We start from the raw sequence: 16,334 nt of genomic DNA, 5'->3' as shown, positions 1-16,334 counted from the left end.
GCAGCGAGCCGAGCCACTTCTGAGGAGAGGGAATCCCCAAGGCTCAGGACTCTGAGCTCCTTCATTCCACCCCCTCCCCTTTCTATCTTCTGGGCTTCTAACATGAAGTCCCTTCTTTTCCTGGGGTTCTGGAGGTACCTGTCTTCACAAGCTTGATGTCAGTATTTACAGGATTAAAATTTCTTCTTCTAATGGTATACACACACACACTAATATATAATTTAGCCTTTCCAATGTTATATATATATGTATATATGTATTATTTAGCCTTTATCCTTTGTATTTTAAGAAAAAGTGTGTGTGTGTGTACGTGTATCTACGTATATGTACACACACACACACACGCACACACACACACCCCATATAAACTTTTTAGCCAGTTTCCCCCACAAGCAAAGCTTGGGCAAGCTGCTCTGAGAACTCTTTAAGGGGCATAAGGGCTCAAGCAAAGTAGGGACACAGGCCTTTGGGGCTTACAGTCAGTCTGCTTTTCCCTTTGATGATGCTATTGGGGTCCCCTAGGTACCCTCACCAGCTTCATTCACTCTTGGGTACAAATGACTGGTAGCAAGTTAGCTATAACTCTTTGTATTTTAAAAGAGCTCAAAACCTCAGGAGAAAGAGATGACCCTCTCCAAGGCGAGATTTCCAGCAGAATTTGGTGGGATAAGGTGGCAGGGGAGATTTCGTTCTAAGGCATCTCCACACACCATCTTCCCCCACCATCTCACATCTCTGGCTGGGTGCCCTGGGACCTGGTGTGGCTGCAGTTCCCAAGTAGAAACCTATATTTATTTTGCTTCTGTCTGAGCCTGGCCAGCCACTGGCCATAGAAAGGTCACTTATCTCTCAGACTGAAATGTTCAGAACCTGGTTGAGGACCATAAAGGAAGCAACTCACTCCCTGAGCATTGAAACTAGACAATACAAAGTTACTTTTTAGAGCCCAGGCACAGAGCTCACAGGGGTGCCCTCAGTTTCAATTCCAAGACCCTTGGCTACAGTTTTCCCATTTCAAATTGATCAAATGTAGCAAATTTGACAACAGATCCACTAACAGCTAACAGCCTGAGCTCAAGAAGGAAAAAGACAAAAGCTGACAGAAGAACTCAAAAAGGGGACATTTAGTGAAGGGGCAAGCTGCTTACCACACCTAGTTGGTCCATGAAGACATCACTGTACTGTGTGACATCCCAATACAATACTTAGTACTCAGAGTCAAAATTCTGGGTTGTATGGAAAGGTTTCAGTGGCAACAACGTACCTACTCTGTTTAGGAAGATAATTCTAAAGCCCTGGGAAAAGGTGACGGCATTGAGAAACGCCCCCTAGAGGAGAGAGGTGGTTACTGCACTGTAAAGTCACAGCTTGGGGGCCCGGGCTGGAAACCACCTACCTCTGAATGTTACCTTCAAGTTGTTTGACTCTTAACTCATCCTCCTCAGACTGCCGCCGCCTGGCTTCCTCCTCTTCCGCAGTTCCAGCAGGTACACCCTGCAGCAGCCATTTTTCCCGAAGCACTTTGGACTGTGGGAATGAGCGAAGAGAACAGACTAGATGATACCTTTCAGTCCACACCCTCCTCTCCCTCCGCGTTGTCTCCATCTTAGCTCCGCCCCTCATCAGTGTCCACCTGAATCGCTTCTCACTACTTGGCCCCCTACTTGCCTCTCTCGCCTAAGGCCCAGAGAGCCGCCAAAAGGATTGATTTCCACTTTTCTATTATTAAAAAACTTGAGGGCTTCCCTGGTGGCGCAGTGGTTGAGAGTCCGCCTGCCGATGCAGGGGACACGGGTTCGTGCCCCGGTCTGGGAGGATCCCGCATGCCGCGGAGCGGCTGGGCCCGTGAGCCATGGCCGTTGAGCCTGCGCGTCCGGAGCCTGTGCTCCGCAGCGGGAGAGGCCACAACAGTGAGAGGCCCACATACCGCAAAAAAAAAAAAAAAAAAAAAAACAAAAAAAAAACTTGAAAACATACAGAAAAACAGAGGAAACTATACGATGCATGCCTGTGTAATCTCATCTGGATTTCACAACTATAAACATTTTGCCATATTTTCCTATATATTCTTTCCACCAAAGCATTTTAAAGTAAATAACAAACATCATGACATGGCACCCATAAATATTTTAGTACGAGTCTCTAAAATAAGGTCATTTTTCTATGCAACTACAGTTCCATTATAACATTTCCTAAGATCACTGTAACATCCAGTCCATCTTCACGTGCTCTTTTAAAAAGATTAATCTATGTCACACCTCTTCTTAAAAACTCATTTTTAATGACTCCCAACCATCCTCAGCAGTTGTCTCTTAATGGTACTAAAATTATGCACCCCACCTGTGTGTCTGTGTCCCAATATAATCATGGAGTAAAATGAAAAGTTTTAGTGTTTTGGGTCAGTGGTTAGGAGGGAGTGATTGATTAGTGCTTTGAGAAGGGAAATGAAAACAGCTCAAGAGAAAGGCATGTTGAAAGTCCCTAAAATGAAGAGCAAAGCATGTAAGGCATAGGAGAGGATTTTTGATTTGGGTTACCTAGATGGCATTTGGTGGTTACTGGATGTTTGCCAGAGGCTGGACATCATGGCTGAGCATCCCTGTGGGCAGGTCGGTGGTCATGGGAATGGACCACTGTGAGGATGCATCACCAATTCTGCCAGAAGAAGGGCATGCGACAAGTTCTTCCCAGCAAGGACTGGAATAATCGCCTTGAAGCCAGTCAACACAGAGTAAGTGCTAGGTTCTCCGGCTCCCTGGCATCCCCTCTATCCGAATCTCATTTGATCTCATTAGTTAGGGTGAGGAAGTGAAAGAAAGGGAGCTCTCATGATGACTAAGAGCCAGGTCATGCACGGCTTGGAACCAATTAAATATGATTTACAGAAGTAAGAGAATGGACTATGTCTCTAACATTGTGGACACACAATTCAGATTACTAGTTTCCTTTCGATAGCTCTTACAAGCAAAAGATACACAAGTTCATAAACTCTCATTTTACATGGGATTATGGGCTATTTATTATGAACCTATAAAATGAGTCACTAAAAATTACTAACATTTAGTAATAGTAAATTAGAATTCATTAATGGTTCTGATCTGCCATTCTACTGAGAAGCCAGGCAACCATTCAGCACCATGGAGCAAGATGTACAGGAGCTGGATGTACAGCAGCAAGTTCTGGTGGCTGGAATTCCTGCACTTCTGGTTGGACCTTTTGTTAGCAACGCATCATCAGGGTGGTGTCCAGGTGGCCATAGTTTTCACTGGTGCTATTCTTCCATTTGAATTACAAGTCGTTGGTGGAGATTTGTTTGGTCACTCAGAGTGCATAGAGAAGCATATTTATAGCTATTGACCTGCAGCTTTCCGTTCATTAAAGACGCCAGTTTGTTCATATATGATTCTTAACTGTACTGCTAAAGTGACTGCAGACAGGAGCCACCCTCTCACCCCAATGTGCTTAAACAGTTACACAGCATTGCTAACATGTTGCCAGTAAACGTGTTATAAATAGTTTGCAAGGACTACTCAAGAAAGTGTAAAAAAATACTTAAAAATGTATAGGGCATTGTTTAATAATATAAAATCATGTGTGAAAGCTCACGGTGCAATCTGTGTATGTTGGTGGCTCTCCTGTGGGCTGAATTGTGTCCCCGCCCCCAAATTCATACGTTGAAGTCTTAAGCCCCACTACTGCTGAATGTGACTATTTTGAAAATAGGGTTTTAAAGAGGAAATTAATGTTAAATGAGGTCATTGGGATGGGCTCTAATCCAATATGACTGGTGTGCTTATAAAAAGAGGAGATTAGAAAAAAAAAAAAAAAAGAGGAGATTAGGACACAGTCAAGCACAGAAAGATCGTGTAAAGACACCTGAGGAAGACAGCCATCAACAAGCCAAGGAGAGGGCATTAGAAGAAACTAACCCTGCTGATACCTTGATCTTGTACTTCTAGCCTCTAGAATTGTGGGAAAATACATTTCTGTTGTTTAGGACACCCAGTCTGTGGAATTTGTTATGGCAGCCCTAGCAAACTACAACATTCTCCAAAGCTTTATTACAGAGATTCCCCCCACCCCTCACTGGAAAGTGGGAATGGGTGGGGTAAATTGGTTTCTCTTCCTGAGTGGGCTACAGAAGGAAAAAACAAACGAACAAACAAACAAAATCCTCAGAACCACCATTCTCCACTCAAGCCACTCAAAATTCTCCAGGGAGATCACACTCGCATATGCCAAGAGACCAGGCTGAACAATGGTTAACAGTCTGGATTCTGGAGCCAGTCTGCCCTTTACTAGCTGTGTGACCTAGGACAGGCCCTTAGCCTCACTGAGCCTCAGTTTCCTCATCTGTAAAATGGACACAACAACTGTGCTCATCTCAGAGGTGTGTTATGAGGATTTAAATGAGTTCATACATTAGAAGTGCTGGGTCTATACTTAGTACTATAGGAATGTTTATTCTTGTCATTCGTCCTGTTCCCTTGGTCTCTCCTCTTTTCACCTGAGAAAGAGCAGGTAAAATGCCACCTGAGAAGCCTTCCTCCACTTCTGCTGGCAGGATTAGTGTCTCCTATAGTGGAGAACATATTCTAGAGCATTCTTTATTTTTTAAATTTTATTTATTTATTTATTTGGCTGCACCACACGGCTTGTGGGATCTTAGTTTCCCGACCAGGGATTGAACCCGGGCCACAGCAGTGAAAATGCCAAGTCCTAACCACTGGACCACCAGGGAACTCCTAGACCATTCTTTAGATTGCCCTCAAATTATTTCTTTTTATATCTGTCCCCCCTGTAGACTCCCAGCTCCTCAATGGCTAAGGCCATTCCTTATTCAGCTTTGCATCTCATTGTCTCACCTGGCTCAGTTCCAGCCAATGAATGAGTGAATGGGTGAACTGGAAAATTCTTGATTGTCTTTCACTCTGATTACTTGGGAGGAAGGGGTCACCCTTTCAGAGAGCTTCCTGTGCTAAAATGTTTGACATTAACCTAGTTCCACCCGTGGAAGGTAAAAACCTCAGGATTTTGGGAGACTGATATGCTGGCAACCTCAGACTTGGTGTGTGGACCCTTCTGGAAAGGCAGCCATGGAAAGTCCCAGTTTTCTGTGCCCCAGCAGGAGATGCTCTACAAGCCAGGGATTCTTGAAATGCGAGGAAGTGGCTGATTTTGGGAATGTTCTGTCTGCTCTTCTTTACCCAGTGCCTCCTGCCACCAAGGGAAGGGTTGAATTACCCCACCCCACCCCATTTTCTGGCTGATTTAGCCCCAGCCATTGGTCAGTACCTCTGACAAAAGCAGCCTGGTGACCATGAACACCAAAAGCATATGTGCCCCCAGATCTGTCTCTTCACTGGATACAGCAGTGACATCACCAAAACATCCACAACAGCTGGAGTTAGGAAGAGAGGATCCAACAGAACAAGACAGTGGGCCTGGTCTCAGGGAAGTCTGTTTCACAAAGGTGTTTTGACATTACAAAAACAAAAAAGCTTAGTTGAGTTTTCACTTGGCCCCAAAGTAATTGCTGTCAGGGAAAACCACCAATTCAAATCTATTTGCCTCCAGAGGCTTCTTTAACCTACTCCAGATCCCCTCACCTTGTACCCTAGAGCAGACTGTGTTAGGGCCTCGGATGTAAGGCACCTGTGCGTACTGATCACGCACATCTGCCCAAAGCACCACCTTCCCTGTATCGCTCTGGCTCTCATTGGCCGCCTGAATGTTTCAGAATTTAGGGACAAGTAGAGCTCAGCAGAAGTGAAAACTAAACTAAAAAGTTTTCTTTTCTTATGCCCTTATTGTCCAAGTAACATACATCAAAAACAAAATCCAAAAAAATAAGTCTATCAAAGCGTGCAGGTACTAAGAACTGTCAAAACTTCGCATTTGTCAAGTGGAGGCAACTGTGAAGAGTCAAGACAAAGAAGCAGCAGACGGGGAGCTGCCAGTTGACACAAGGAGTCTTGACAGGGCTCCTGAAAGGCCGATGGAGAGACCTCCTGAAGTAAATCTGGTTCTTGCTCTGTGGGCAGGTCCAGCCTCGGAAAACAAAACTAGAACAGAGCCTCTCAAACTTACAGTCTGTATAAGGATTCCCAGGAGGGCCTGCTCTAACACAGATTCCAGGGCCCTGCCCCCAGAGATGCTGACTCTGTGAATCGGGGATAGGGCCTGGGAGTCTGAATTTTAACAAGCTACCAGGTGATGCTGTCACTGATGTCGCCAGACTGAGGACCACAGTCTGAGTAGCACTGCATGAGGACTATCCAAATGCCTGAGGAATGCAATAAGCTTTCCCACTGGCTAGCCAAAAGGAACTACTCATCCTCTTGCAAACCTGTCTCTCCTCCTGCATTCCCCATCTCAGGAACAGCAGGGTCCCCATCCATCCCCTACATGCCAGGCACTCTGCCAGGTCTGAAGACACCTCTCGGGAAGACAGGCAAGTCCCCACTCTCACCAAGTCTTCATTCCAATAAACATGGATGCCAGATAATTTCAGACTACGATACATGCATGGCAGGAGGTAGGCAGGATGATGTGACAAACAGGGACCGAGGGAGGACACTTTAGGTGGGAAAGATCTCTCTGAGTACTTAAACGTTTGAGCTGAGATCTGAGATGCCAGGAAGGGCATTCGAGGTGGAGGGATGATAAATATCATAGCTGGGAAGCGGGACAGAGTTTGGTGACCTTCAAGATTGCCTAATCAAGCCTTTTTAATCTACAGATAAGGTAACTAAGCTAAAGCAACTTTTCAAGGTGATCCAGCTAAGCAGTGAGGAGTGTCCGGTGTGAGTGGGGGACAGTGGAAAGTGGGAGATGAATCAGTAAGTCTCAAAATCTTTTTCTGTTCATTTGTCATTTTTATAAAGTCATTATCTAGCAATCTTTTTTACCTTATAGTTCTGGCTTTGGTGTAAAAATTAGCCAAGACTTTCTCATTCTAAGACTTATTTACCTGTGATTTCTTCTTATATTGTTGTGATTTTACTTTTTACTCCAAATCATTCATCCACCTGTAATCGGGCTAAAGCTGACACTGGCTGCGTTAGTGGGTGATGTTGGGAATCTGGCTAAATTCCATCTCCTAATAAAAAATGGCTTAAACATAGGGCGGCACAATGGTTGTGTTGTGTTCTCATGCACTTGTGTCCCCTTCTCTATTCTCCTTCCCCTCCCCCTGATCACATCCCTTCCTCCCCATTGACTCCCAATAAGATCTTTGGTTTTGTTACATGATTCAGGCCACACAAAAGCCAATCCAAGACTTCCGATAGAAGAAACCAAGTTTTAACTTCCACTCAAGCTCTCTTTATGGGGCCTGGGGGAGATGTGATGGGGAAAAGGATGAGACATAAAGTTCCTTTACATCGTGTACCGACTGCCTGGTCAATATTTTCAAATTTGAATTTGGCCTTTTGCACAGACTAACAACCAAGAAAAGTCTAAAATTAGTTTGAACGGTTCACAATAGTGAGAAACACTGTAATGTCTTTGCAAGCAAGGCTCCTGATACCTTCGGGCTATTCAGCAAATGACCTTGGTGGGTTGACAATAAATATCTCACAGGGTCACAATTCATTCTTTGATTTTTTTTTTCCATTCAGTCTTCTGGAGAGAAAAGGCTGTGGTTTTTAAAATATAATGACAATTTTCATGGCTTGGATTATTAGAAAAAAACTCTAGTCAGGGTTCCTGCTCATGAATAAATAATTCAAAGACAGCTTATGTATTGAAGATGTGGTTATTAGCAATTGGATTCTGACCATGCTGACTCTGTTATACAAACCTTTATAAATGTGACAGTCCCAAAGGGATTCATGTGGCAATATGTACTGAGTGCCTTTTCTTGCTGGGACCTTGAAATGACCAATGAAAGAGACAGATCTCTGGCAATTCAACCAAGGGGCAAAAGGGAATATTAAATTCAGTCTGTCTGGTATAATCCAATAGTTGATTTATTGTTTTAAACTCACATGATCACAAGTCACATAATAAAAACAATAAAAACAAGTAATTGTTTCCATGGAATTAAAAGCCAAGACAATTTTTCAGAAGAAGAATAATGATGGCTCTTGCTTTATGAAATATTATAATATATTAAAAGGCTAGAGGGATTAAAGAGAATGGAATGGAATGGAATTAAAGGAATGGCAGATTAATGGAATAAAAAGAACCCACAAATAGCAGACTCGAGTATAAGTGAGAAATATGTATATAATAAAGAAGACATTTAAATCAGTGGGGAAAAGGATGAATTAATCAACAAATCATGTTGAAGCAACTGTCTCACCATCAGTAAAAAGTAAAGTTATTCCTATCTTATTCCTTACAGGAAAATAAATTCTAGATTTTAATCCTAAAACTACTAAAGTATAAGAAACATCATAGATAAGTGTTTGAGATGAAGGTGTTCTTTCCAAGGACGACATCAAGGTCAGAAATTATTAAATGAATGTTAGATGTGATTTCACAAAATTTATAAAATTTTGTATGAGAATTTAAAAGAACCCATATACAAAAATCAAGAAAGAGATAAAGGCTAATGCATTCTGGAGACTAATGTTAATATAATTTCATTTTACTCACAGGCTGATGAGGCCTGTGGTAAGGGTTCCATATCTTAATCCATAAAAATATATTGGGTTACATCTGGGTGGTGAGCAGACAATTGATATGTTTTTCTTTATATTTTGCTGTACTTTTGAATTTCACTCTTGCAATGATCATACATTTCTTCCTTTTATTATCAGCAAAAGTAATACAGCTATTAAAATTGCCTACTGGTCCCATATGTGAGCATTTCTTGGAAATTCTCACATCACAAATATCAGATACTCAACACAGCTAAGGATCTTATAAAAAGAAATCTGAGTTTAATTTGGCTAGGATGTCAAAGTACCTGGAGGTTTCCTAATCACTGGGGTGTAGCAGCTAATATTTCAACATTTTCTTCATCACCTTATAGAATTTGCTTATCATTCATATAAAAAGTAATGATATTCCATTTTGTGGAGTTACTATATAGCCCTAACTATTGCAATTAGGAAATATATTAGTCAAATATACAAGTATCAAGATGACTGCATTGCAAAATTTGTTTTGACAAGAGACCAGTGAATCTGTCTAAATAATTCATATCTCATTGCATGAGAATAAGCATCCAAAGACTATTTGATAATGAGAATTATATCTTAATAAATATGAAATCAAATTCTAACTTTGCACTGAGAATAATTTTTCTTAGAGCACATCTGGAATTTTGAAAAATGCTAAAATAAATAGCAATTCCTGACATATTTCTTAATATTTTCTACTTCAAGGAACTAAGAATCATCACTGTGGTACATCTCCACATGCTCCAAACTTTCCAGAGCCCATGAAAATATAATTAGAGTAAAAGAGGCAGTGATGATAGTAATTGACATCTTTCTAGACAAATTATTTCATTTGGAGGAAACAGTGTCCTGGAGAAAGCACGGTTACGGAGACAGTGCTGGGGTTCAATCGGGCTCCCCCACTCAGAGTCTCCCTGTTCTTGGGCAGGTTACTTGATCTCACCAGTTTGTTTCCTCGCCTGTAGGATGCGGAGAGTAGTATCTACTATGTGGTCATTATTGAGGGGATGTATTTAAAGGCACATATTGGGCACTGAAAGAAAATGTGACTATTACTGAGGATGGACACGGGGATGACATGGCTGCTAGGCTGCCATCAGGAAGCTGGCTGAGTCTCTACCAAGAGCTCACGGGGGAACTATAACCTCAATGAATTTACTACCATCCAGGGGTGAGGCTGCTAAGCTTCAAACACTGATCACAGGGAAGAGGACTCACATTATTTAAGGTCAGTCAACAGTTAACTGATTTAAGGTAGAACATATTCATTTCTCGTGCCTGAAGTGATCATCTCTCTCAATCAGGCACCACCCTCCTTATTATTAAAATAACTCTATTTTGGGGAGGATGGACTCAGAACAAAGAGAGGCAGACTCACAAGGGAAGTGTCACCTGCATCACAGTGAGGCCAGTGACTGTCCTCACCTTACCGCAGATGCCACTTCACCAGAGCAGAGACACTCGGGACCTCCCAGAGATGGGGTCTCTCTCCAGGGTAGCACCCAATAAACCAACTTTGCAACCTCTGAGCTTCCCTTTTTTGTTGTTCAAGGCTAGTGGTCCACCCTTACTACAGAGGTCTTCCCTGGCAAGAGAAATTATAATGCACTGGCCTCCACTTATTAAATTTCCATCATTTCCAGTCCTTTCTCCCCAGGTATAGCAAGGTAACCTTGGTGAAAGTCCTGGGTGTTCCGTTAAATAGTCAATCTCATCAACTGTGTGAGAATTTTAGCAGGACAACCATAGAGAACTATCTTATTCCCTTGTTTCTAAGTCTTTTAAGGAATCTCACTGCTTCCCCATGCAATACTAAGTCATCTGTACTGTTGTTTCTGTTGATTGGATGGATGGATGGATGGATGAAAAATGGACAGATGGAATATGAAAAGAATATTGTAACGCTGGACTGGATCAGCAATGAATGAATCCTTGGTATCTTATTTAACACCCAGAAAGATGAAAAGGTAAGACAAAAGAAACTTGATCTTCTGACATACATTTATTGCCTGACTTTTGATTCAAGGAATGCAGAAGCAAAGAACCACATTGAGCTGAAAGAGGAGAGAATCTGTCTAGTCAAAAACAGCCTCTCATTCTTTCACTCTTCTTGTTCAAAAGTTCACCTTTTAAGCAAGAATCTGATGAGGTTTAATACAGTTTGGTCTCTTATAAGGAGTGAGTTGACTATACTCTGAGCCAGAGATCCAGCTCTGTCCAGATTGACCTTGAACAATTCACTCGGTTCTGTTAAGTGTGTTTAAGCCCCCCCTCTCTGTAAGAAGAGGATGCTAACTTTAGCCCTCAATCCTCCCTCAGGAATGTGGTAAGGGAAGAGTAGTGGCATATACAGGGTGGATGCAAGCTTCCTACAAAGAAAGGTCCATAAAGGGATTTACACGATGAGCAGAAAGAAACAGGCAATATTCTCAGTACCTTGCTGCCCTTCCTCCTTTAAAACACCTTTCTCTAGTTCAAGTTAATGGTGAACTGATAAATATGTGAAGCAGACTTAGGTCATGCTGCTATTTATTTTTTTATTTTAATAGATCTTTATTAGAGTATAATTGCTTCACAATACTGTGTTAATTTTTGTTGCACAACAAAGCGAATCAGCCATATGCATACACACGTCCCTACATCCCCTCATGCTGCTATTTAAAATCAGGAACTCGCTTGCTGATAATTTTATTCTGAGGATTCATTCAGCACAACCCCATCCTCTAGAAAAGAACGGGAAACGCAACCATAAAGGTTCATCTTGTTAATAAATAATCCACACCTAGCATCACCTGGAGAGTCAGCCCCACCTTCCCAACTAGCCCTGTGAGCGATGCAATTTCTGTACATGTAATGTCACGGCAACTTGGTGTGAGCATGAGAGGGTTTTTCTAAAAAAGCCCAGGAGCAGTGAAAAGCAAGCAGCAACTCCCAGCTGGCCACTGGTCACACCATTCTCTGAGCCTGCAGAAAGCAACATTCTGCAACCAGTGGAGTCCTTGTGACAGTGACAGAGCTTTCTCCTGGGTTGTCATCAATTATGATGCTTAAGTGCATTATGTTTTAAAGAAAAATAAATAAATAAGCATCTCTCTCTCTCTCATGGTGCAATGGAAACCAATCAAGTCAAATCATTTCAATACTGCCTTTGACAGTGTTCTAACAGGACACTTTCAAAATTGTTAAAATTGTTAAAGTAGAAAGAAAACATGTGAATAACCTGAAGTGCACAGCACTTCTACTCATTTATCAGACCATACTGCTCTTATCTCTCTTTTCTCCAGATCAAGAAAGAAAAGACTAATATTTTTAATTTAGTAAAGAGCATGTTAAATGTATCTTTGGGAACCTCTGTATACAGACACACACAGACACACACACACACACACACACAGCATCTATGTATTGGAGACACAGCCCTGGAACACTGCCTCACCCACCATGTGGAAATTCTCCTCCAATTTCTATATATAACCACCACAGTTCACAGGCACACACACCCCCAACCCATCCACAGGCACCTATCAGCTCATCATGCTTGCAGAAATTGGAATGCTGTAACAATGCCCTGAATTTGAGAAATTCACAAGCCCAGAGATGGTTTCCTGACAATGAAAAAGGGCTGGTGCAGCCCGCGGCGGCACCTTCACACCAGGGCAGGCTCTGCCCAGCTCTCTGGCGTGTGATCTGCATGTCTAATAATGGAACAGGTTTGTGGGATCAGCCGCTTACCTTGGAATGCTGCAGCAGAAGTATCTGCTCGTCCAGCTCTTGGCGCTTGCCTTCTATTTCCGTCTGCCTCTTTCTTTTTTCCTTGAAAATAAAAAGAGAGAGAGAGAGAGAGAGGCTGTAAGAGTGGGTGGGTGTTGGCTCCAGGAATTTGAAGGTAGGAAGCAGCAGCAGCTGTACACATCTGTAGAGACCCTTCCAGAGATGCTGGGCACACACACTGTTGTCACCTGCCCCTCCGTGTCTGGGTGTGTTGTAAGCAGCAGCCTTCTCTTAACATGTCTGCTGTGGGCTCGGTGAGTGGGAGAAATTCTCTTCACTCAGCCAAGCTGCAACAATTTAATCCAGAAGAAAAAGCAGCTTCTACACACACACACACATACACACATGCACGCACGCGCGCACACACACACACAGAGTCATGTTCTGTGCAGTGTTAATTCAGAGACAAAGAATAAAAATGTCTCAATTGTGAAGACAGAGGTTGTTATCAACTGCAAAGATGATAGAATAAACAGTGGGAAATTCTCGGGTTCTTTTCCTGTTATCAAAATACTACATATAAATAATGCAATGCAATTTCAAATTTTATAGGACAAATCATCCAGTTGGACCTACCAAACAATGCAAATTAGATGGGTGATCTTTGTTTAAGTTCATCTTGGAGGGAGCACTTCATGTTGGGAGGGCTTGCTGAGGTTATGGTAAATGTGAAGTCTAGACTTGGTCTGCCTGGGTCCACCTCCCAGCTTTTCTATTTGCTACTTGTGTGACCTCTGACGAATTCTTTTACCTCCCTGGGTCTAAGTCTTCTCTCGCATAAAGAGGAGGTAAGAATTGTACCTAAACCATATGGCTGGGACACGGATTAAATGAGATGATATATGTAAAGGACCTAGAACAATGACCTGGCACACAGTAAATGCTCAATAAATATTATTTGCCATTACACTTACTGTCACATGTTTACTTCTAGGCAATGCCTAGAAACTGGTTTTAAAGGGATGTATTTCCCTTGTATTCAGAGCACAACTGTTCCACTGGAGTGTATGCTTACTATTTTTCTTCACTATAGATCTCCAATATAGACAATAAACATCACATAAAAGTGATTAATTGAAGAATAGAAAGGACTGCCCTTATGATAGCTTACTTGTTGAATGTTTTGTTTCCAAAGTGCATAAGGGGGTGGTTTTTTGAGACATTTACTGCAATGGATCATTTCCCTTTACTCACATATGCAAGGGAAACTTGTTGGACAAGACATAATGGCATTTTACACTACAACAGCCAAATCCTGGAGAAGACAATAATGTAAAAGCCTGGTTGTTCTGCTCTGTGTTAAGGGAAGCTTTTATTTTATGTAGTTGCTATGTTTCTGGGGATGTGCTTGTATCACTGTTATTCAAATCAACACAGTAATAATTTATGTTATAACCAAGTTTTTCTGTGTAATGCACAGACTTTTAAGAAATAGTAGCTTATAATCTCAAGCCACTGGGACATAATATCCAAGTCAGGGACATAACCTTCCTGGCAAAGTGAGGCCTGAGGACATTTTAGGAACTTACTATTTACCAAAGAACTCCAATCCATGGTGCATCACTGATACTGCTAATCCCAGAGGATGTCCAAGAACACACAATATATGGCAGCAGATGGGAAAAGTGAGGACCAGTGAGGAGAGCCCACCTATCCAGCAACTCAAAGGAATGCAAGTAAGTGCAGCCACTATGGAAAACAGTCTGGAGGTTCCTCAGAAAACTAAAAATAGAATTATCATATGAATCCCACTCCTGGGCATGCACCCAGACAAAACTATAATTCAAAAAGATACACACACCCCTAAGTTCATAGCCGCACTATTCACAACAGCCAAAATGTGGAAGCAACCTAAATGTCCATCAACAGATGAATGGATAAAGAAGATATGGTACATATATACAATCGAATACTACTCAGCCATAAAAAAGAATGAAATGATGCCATTTGCAGCAACATGGGTAGACCTAGAGATTATCATACTAAGTGAAGTAAGTCAGAAAGAGAAAGACAAACACCATATGATATCACATATATGTAGAATCTAAAATATGGCACAAATGAACTTATCTGCAAAACAGAAACAGACCCACAGACATAGAGAACAGACTTGTGGTTGCCAAGGGGGAGGGAGGTGGGGGAGGGAAGTATTGGGAGTTTGGGTTAGCAGATGCAAACTATTATATATCGAATGGATAAACAACAAGGCCCTACTGTATGGCACAGAGAACTATATTCAATATCCTGTGATAAACCATGATGGAAAAGAATATTAAAAAATGAATGTCTATATGCGTATAATTGAGTCACTCTGCTGTACAGCAGAGATTGTAACAACATTGTAAATCAACTATACTTCAATAAAAAAATAAATAAATAATTTAAAAGGTACCAATGACAAAGCAAGGACCTCTAGAACCAGCCACTATCTCTTTATTCTAGAATTTCTCAACAGTAGGTTTACTGGACTTTATCTTTCATTCCCACGGTCTATCAAGGTACGGAGTTGTCCTATATTTAAATTCAGAATCAAAACATAGTATATCGGGGACTTCCCTGGTGGCACAGTGGTTAGGAATCCGCCTGTCAATGCAGGGGACACGGGTTCGAGCCCTGGTCCAGGAAGATCCCACATGCCGAGAAGCAACTAAGCCCGTGCGCCACAACTACTGAGCCTGCGCCCTAGAGCCCACGAGCCACAACTACTGGGCCTGCGTGCCACAACTACTGAAGCCTGCACGCCTAGAGCCCATGCTCTGCAACAAGAGAAGCCACTGCAATGAGAAGCCCGCAGACCGCAACAAAGAGTAGACCCCGCTCGCCGCAACTAGAGGAAGCTCGCCCGCAGCAACGAACACCCAATGCAGCAATTAATTAATTTTTAAAAAAAGAATCAAAGAAAAACATAGTATGTCACGGGCACAAGATGCTGATGACTCAATAATTCCATCCATGTTAACTGAGTGCTGTGTGTGCTACAGACTGAATGTTTGTGTTCTCCCCAAAATTCGTATTTTGAAACTTAATCCCCAAGGTGATAATGGTATTAGGAGGTGATTAGGCCATGAGGGTGGAGTTCATGAATGAGATCAGTGCTCTCATAAAGAGACCCCAGAGAGCTCTTTCACCCCTTCCACAATGTGAGGACGCAACAGCAAGACAGCTGCCTGTGAACCAGGTGCAGGCCCCCACTAGACACCAAATCGGTGGGTGCCTTGATCTTAGACTTCTAAGACTTCTTAGAACTGTGAGAAAAAAATTTCGGTTGTCTATAAGCCACCCAGTCTATGGTATTTCACTAGAGAAGACTGAATGTACAAAGACAATGTTCTAATTACAGATCTGGTCATTTGCAAATCCTTCCTAGGCTTTCCCACCTCTGAGCCTTTGTTCATATAAAGTTCTCACTCTCCACATTGCCCTCCATCATATTGGTGAACCATGCCTTGAACAGAAGAAATATCACCAGATGGTACAAGCGGGGAATCTTTATATGAGTAGACTCATTGGTGGTCACTGTGAACAGGTATGATCATGAAAGATGCAGGTTTTAAGTTAGTTCTTTAAGGAACTAACTAAGGTAGGAATTAGGTAGATACAGATTAATGGGCAGCACATTCCAAGGAACGTGTGAGTAAGCGCAGAAATACACTGCATATTCCAGGGACAATGAGGAGAGAAATAAAACTCAGGTGCAGGGCTTGCCTTTAGGAATAGAGATCGATGATTCAAAAGACTGGCTAGGACTAGACCTCTGAGGGCCTTGGATGCCAGGCCAAGAAACTTGGATTTTATTAAACGGACAATGTAACCTCACTGTAGGGTGCTAAGCAAGACAGTAATACGGTGAAATGGCATTTTAGGAACATTATCTGGCACTGGTATATAGGATGGATTAATAGGAATTGGGATACATTTCCTGTAAATGGC

The 16,334-nt window shown here is 42.1% G+C and overlaps 1 protein-coding gene across 10 annotated transcripts in view; it reads right to left on the bottom strand.

Moving 5' to 3' along the window:
- The window catches only part of PALM2AKAP2 (PALM2 and AKAP2 fusion), a 624,976-nt gene that overhangs the window by 264,658 nt on the left and 343,984 nt on the right, over positions 1 to 16,334 (bottom strand). For all 10 annotated transcript variants that reach the window (XM_081237132.1, XM_081237131.1, XM_081237133.1 and 7 more), the window contains 2 exons: positions 12,366 to 12,446; positions 1,397 to 1,527 (listed from right to left, as the gene is read on the bottom strand). In XM_081237132.1, coding sequence (XP_081093258.1) covers positions 1,397 to 1,527; positions 12,366 to 12,446 — 212 coding nt within the window. The remainder of the gene's footprint in view (positions 1 to 1,396; positions 1,528 to 12,365; positions 12,447 to 16,334) is intronic.

The sequence above is a fragment of the Mesoplodon bidens genome (genome assembly GCF_964165515.1).
Source record: "Mesoplodon bidens genome assembly, chromosome: 6".
Lineage (NCBI taxonomy): Eukaryota > Metazoa > Chordata > Mammalia > Artiodactyla > Ziphiidae > Mesoplodon > Mesoplodon bidens.
The sequence above is the reverse complement of the archived record's forward strand: the minus strand, read 5'-3'. Positions and strand labels throughout refer to the sequence as shown.